Below are 6,004 nucleotides of genomic sequence, written 5' to 3'. Positions count from 1 at the left end.
CGTGTGTGTGTGTATTTAATCAATCTTTAATTAGAATTATTTTTTTTTCTCATTAATCGCCTTCTCTATCCTCGCTACTTTATTTATATGAAATCATTACTCTGATAAATCAACACATCCTCTTTAGTGGTCCATGCTTTAATCTTAATATAGAAACAAATTCTATAATTACTATGAAATATTCAATGTTTAGCATGTATATATTTAACCGATCCTTAATATTAATTCTTCTCATTAATTTCCTTTTCTATTGTCGGTACTTTATTTATATAAAACCTTGTATTATTTAAAATCAATTACATTTTATTCGTACAAACTCATTATTCTCCAGATATGAAAATTTCAGAAAACGTTCTCTTTCTCTAATATATAATACAGAAGTGGCAGACAAGGGATGTCGAAATGGATCACAACGTCAAACAGGAAATTGAAGGCTCTTGGCTGACGCCAAAAAAATAATAATAATTCTCTCAAGTCAAAAACCCTCCATTTTCATTTATTTATTTATTTCCCCTAAAAAAACAATCCAAATCAGCCACTATTTAAACCCCCTCCCCCCCTAAACTTTAGCCTCCAAGATCAGACCAAGAAGCGCACACAGTACACACTGCCAAAGAAAAAGAGCTCTCAAAGGAGAGAGGGTAACCAGTTACCGGAATATTTGACTAGAAATCCAAAAAGAAAAGAGACCCAGTTCGGCGGCGAAGATGATTGCTTACTTAGAGAGATTTATCCACGAGAACGATAGCGAATCCAGACCTAACGACGACGAGACAGAACAGCTTCCAAACATATGTCACTCTCTAGACCTCCAAGGCACCATCGATTGTGTGGCTACCGGTTTAGCCGGTAAGGATTTCGGCGGCATGTACACATGCGAGCCTCTAGCTCTAATCAGACCAGCAAGTCCCGATGACGTGGCACGTGTAGTTAGAGCAGCTTACCGGTCACCCAATCTGACGGTTGCAGCAAGGGGTAACGGACACTCTATCAACGGGCAAGCCATGAGCGACCGAGGACTTGTCATGGACATGAGGTCCACTGAAGGAAACCATTTTGAGGTTGTAAGAATGAATGGGGAAACCTTCGTCGATGTGTCGGGAGGGGCATTATGGGAAGATGTGTTAAAACGATGCGTTTTGGAGCATAAATTAGCTCCAAGGTCATGGACTGATTACCTTGGTTTAACGGTGGGTGGCACGTTATCTAACGCCGGCGTAAGTGGTCAGGCTTTTCGGTTTGGCCCACAAACGAGCAACGTAGCAGAGTTGGATGTTGTTACTGGTAAAGGACAACTAATGACTTGCAATAAAAATGAAAACAGTGAATTGTTTTTTGGTGCACTCGGTGGTCTTGGCCAGTTCGGTATCGTTACCAGGGCCAGAGTAGTGGTCCAGTCTGCACCAGACATGGTGGGTCTTGATTTCTTTCTTTGCTTCTTAAATTCATCTTGCAAGATTAATAATCTTCTTTTCATTTTTATGTTTTTGGTGCATGAATTACACGTTTACGTTACGTAATTCTGGTTCAGTTTAGTTAATGTTGCTGTTCCCTTTTGTTCTGATGTGTCTGGGATTAGGTGAGATGGATAAGGGTGGTGTACGCTGAGTTTGAAGACTTTACCCGAGATGCTGAGTGGCTGGTGACCCGTCCAGAGGGCGAGTCATTCGATTATGTTGAAGGGTTCGTGTTTGTGAACAGTGTTGATGACCCTGCAAATGGGTGGCCAACCGTGCCGTTAGACCCGGAGCAAGGGTTCGACCCAAGCCGTGTCCCTCGAACCGCTGGCTCCGTTCTTTACTGCCTGGAAGCAGCTCTGCATTACCAAAAGACTGACCACCCCTCCACGGTGGACAAGGTAACTCCTCACCAATCTGCTGCATGCATTCTCATGGTAAAAGAGGATGCGACCTAAATCGATATTTTCCGATTAATGGCTCCTAGGTACTTTGGGTGTCCTGAAGAGTTACTAGAACTTAGAAACTGCGGGCCATTTTGTGGGCAGTTGTGACCCAGTTTTGACCTAGGTGAATAGAAGCTGGGCCCGTTAATAGATGCTGACCACCTGTGGGTCACAGGTCCCACATCGAAAACGTGGGGTCCGGTGGCCGGACAGTGAGAAAGTCAAAAGAGCACGAACTCAATTACACGTGTACAGGGCTAAGCTTAAGAGGACGGCTAATTCTCGTCCTTCATACCACAAGGACACCGGCAATTTACTTTACTGCTCATTAATCCATATTGACTACTGCCCAAGGAAAGAAAAAAAAAAATGTGTGTATTTTTTAGAATAAAAGGGGGTAATAATTGTGGCGTATACTATAGTCGCCACCTGCTTCCAAATTGAAACTGACCATACGGTATAATGCATCTCCCGTTGGATTTTCTGACACTGGAAAGCATGGAAACGCCCGTGTAATCAGTTTGCAATTACGATAATGACACTGTACGGTGCTCCCTGTTACTTTTTATGGCCACTGGAATGGTTTCTTTCGTATTATGGAAGTTCCGCGAGGGCTAAAATGGGAAGTAGATACTCCGGTGCTGATCATTGAGGGCTCGCTGACGTTTTGGTCCCCACGGTTTCAGAAATGGCCAAGAAGACATCATTTTCTGGAATCTGTAGATCATAATATTGTGTCTCTTTGTCCTCCCAAATGACGTTTTTGCCCCTCGTTTTAATCCAAAACTCCTTAAATCAACCCCCCCGTCTCTCATCCTTTCTTGTTTGGTTGTGTTTCAGGCTGTGAACAGCTTGCTTGGGCGGCTAGGATTTGTCGAGGATATGAAATTCCAGGTGGATGTGAGCTACGTGGAGTTCCTCTTGCGTGTGAAGCATGCAGAGGAATCCGCTAGGGAAAATGGTATATGGGACGCTCCTCACCCCTGGTTGAACATGTTCGTGTCAAAGAGGGACGTAGCTGATTTTGATCGTGTGGTGTTCAAGGGGATGTTGAAGGAGGGTGTTGGTGGGCCCATGCTAGTCTACCCTCTCCTGCGAAGCAAGTAAGTAATTTTTCTCTTCCCACCCATTAATTTGGGAGCCTCTCTCCTAGAGGTGACCCCATCGTCATTACCTCAGTTTGTTATCTTGGTTCCCTCCACGCCTTTACACGTGTAAGTTAGATATGAAATCTCACGCTGCTGTGAGAGTGACGAGGTTCGGAAACACAGCCTCTTGTTTGAACACGTGTCTTAAAAATAGACAAAAATATGGGCCATGTGGGGTTGTGGCCACTTGGCACCTAGAGTCTAATTCACCTCACCCTTTCAAATCTTATGTCCTATTTTGCTTGACTAATTATTACACGCATCAAGCAAGTCTTTGGAATTTTCGAAGCATTTCATAAATATTTTTTATTTAAAAATATATTAAAATAGTATTTTTAATTTTCACATATCAAAACAATAAAAAAATTTATTTAAAATAAAAATTTAAATTTAAACTTTTAAAAAAACAAGTGGGGGGTTAGGATTCTTGTGATTGGTCAAATTTTAGCCCATCAAGAGACATTGCTTCTGATATATATAAAAAGGATGCTGCATACCCAGCAAAGTTTTAGAAAAAATGATGCGTTGTTACTAGCAAATCATTGCGTGCATACGACTTTGTAGTTTCATTTTCTTCCTAGTCTATGGTGCAAAACTTTAATCCACAATAAGGTATACATGTTAATTTACTATTTGTGGGGACAAAGATATGGTAGGGCCTCCATCGTGGACATTTTGTTTTTCTTTTCTAGGCATCAACTTCTTCTTCCCTAGTTTGTAGATGGTGTGAGGTAAAAGAATGGGTGTTTAGGTAAATGTAAGGGAAGAGGGGCTTGTGTTTGTTTGGATGTGAGAGTGGAAGGGTAATTGCGTCATTGAGGGTTCACTCTTTACGGGGGAGAAAGGGATTTTCAAGTGATGTAACATTCACGGTCAGACTAGCTGCTATACGGGAAGACGACAGGGAAATTTATTCGCCAACCTAGCTATAATGACACCATAATTTGTCTGGGCTCCAACAACGATTTTTTGTTTGACTAGACTGCCCCTGTAGTTGGCAGATTAAGGTGTGGTGACGAAATGTTTGGGAGTGTGGTTATAATTGTTTTTTAAAGTATTTTTTAAAATTTATTTTTGAGATTAGCATATCAAAACCATCCAAAATGTTTTAAAAAATTAATTTTTAAAAAAATACAGATTAACTGACGTTTCCAAACCATCACTAAATCTTCTAGTCAAGATCCTACCAGCCATGCCAAACACCACCTCCAGTCTCCAGCTGGGGAAACTTGGCCTTGGAAGAAAGAAGTGGAAAGCTTAAAAAAGAAAATTGGACTCGTTCTGTCCAAGCCCGTTTAAAGGATGAGGCTGTGACAGGCAATCTTATCCATGATGTTCTTTCTTTCTCCCTTTCTCTCCCTGATACATACATACATACATACATGTATAGCTAAGTGTTGTTATTGTCTTGTTGAAAAGAGGGGTTTTTTTTGTTATAATATTGATGGAAAAGTATGGTTAAAAGTCTATGGTTCAAGTTGAATTCAAGAAGATATGATTGTATTGGCCAGAGTTCATAGCATCAGACACTTGTGCTTGCTTGAATGGCTGAGGTACAATTTTAAGTGTCTTAACCCTTCCCCATGCCCATTTTGTTTTCCTCTACCTTGGAATCCAATGTCCAATAATGTTGCTTTTATCAGCACATACTAAAAAGTTGATTGTTTTTGTCACTTTGGAGCTATAAAGCAAAAGGCAAATGAGTACTCATCTCAATTGGGTTCGATGAGTGGTTAGGACTCGGGATATGAATGTGTGTGGCAAATCAATGATTCCGAATTAATCTAAATGTTTGCCATGCCCCTTTTGCTTGATCGATCCTGCCTCCTTACTAACTTCATCCCAATAATTCTCCCCTTAACTTGCCCTTTGTGCGTAGGTGGGACGACCGGACATCCGTGGTGTTACCGGCGGAAGGGGAAATCTTTTACTTGGTGGCATTGCTCCGATTCACCATGCCATGCCCTAACGCCCCCTCTGCCGAGAAATTGGTGTCTCAAAACAGAGAGATTGTCCAATTTTGTGTCAAGCAAGGTCTCGACTTCAAATTGTACCTCCCTCACTACCAATCCGAAGAGGAATGGAAAAGACACTTCGGGAGCCAGTGGTCGAGATTTGTCGAGAGGAAGGCCGGTTTCGATCCCCTGGCCATTCTCGCACCAGGCCAAAAAATATTCAAGAGGATCTCCCAAATCTAGCTCGGTCGATTGATAATAAATATCGATCGATCGGTCTTACATCTCAATTGTAATTTTCCTAGAATGTATTCTGCTCCCTGCAGCTAGCCAGCTAGCTTGTTCTCATCAATCAGTGCTCTTGCACGCCTCCAATATTGCAAATCAGGTGATAGACAATATTGTTGGAGCAATGTGAAGGGATATTTCGGGGGAGAGAAGAAAGATTAAAAATTAAATTGATCCCTTTTATAATTAATTATCCTTCTCGAAGATAAAGCCAACAGCAAGAGGTTAGAAAAAATAAAAAACTAAAATTAAATCAAAGACTACTGTTTGCCTTCACGAGTTGTTCATCGTGATTTGACCGGTACTTGTGATCGATCTTGGCTTGATAAAGCGGCCAAGATCACTATCCCAACTTAACCATCGCTTCTTAAAAAAACATTATACAAACAATAATGGCCTCAATGGGTTGTGTCTCTGTCACGCTACAATGCCTCCAATCCAATCGATACAGACCATCTCCTAATATGTCTGTGATGTTTTCGGTTCTGGATTATTTGACTCACTGTATGTATATGCTGCGATTCAAAGGTCAAATATTCTATCTTTCAACCACAAGAAGATAAAAAAAAAAAAAAAAAAGGAAAAGGAAAAGGAAAGTGACGATGCCGATTAGGGTTGGAATTAGGTAGTATCCGATTCTCTATGCATGCAAAAGATCAAATACAAAAAGCTTCCACTTTTCTGTTAGATGATTTTGGTTCTTCTTTCTC

The 6,004-nt window shown here is 41.1% G+C and overlaps 1 protein-coding gene across 1 annotated transcript; it reads left to right on the top strand.

Annotated features, from left to right (window-relative positions):
- The first annotated feature begins 451 nt into the window (after positions 1-451).
- On the top strand, positions 452-5,484 carry LOC118030857 (cytokinin dehydrogenase 7). The gene is made up of 4 exons (XM_035035159.2): positions 452-1,412; positions 1,580-1,858; positions 2,744-3,006; positions 4,931-5,484. Exons 1-4 carry the CDS (start codon positions 708-710, stop codon positions 5,247-5,249), a joined length of 1,566 nt encoding a protein of 521 aa, XP_034891050.1. The 5' UTR covers positions 452-707; the 3' UTR covers positions 5,250-5,484.
- Positions 5,485-6,004: the final 520 nt, after the last annotated feature.

The sequence above is a fragment of the Populus alba genome, chromosome 6, assembly GCF_005239225.2.
Source record: "Populus alba chromosome 6, ASM523922v2, whole genome shotgun sequence".
Classification (NCBI taxonomy): Eukaryota; Viridiplantae; Streptophyta; class Magnoliopsida; order Malpighiales; family Salicaceae; genus Populus; species Populus alba.
The sequence above is the reverse complement of the archived record's forward strand: the minus strand, read 5'-3'. Positions and strand labels throughout refer to the sequence as shown.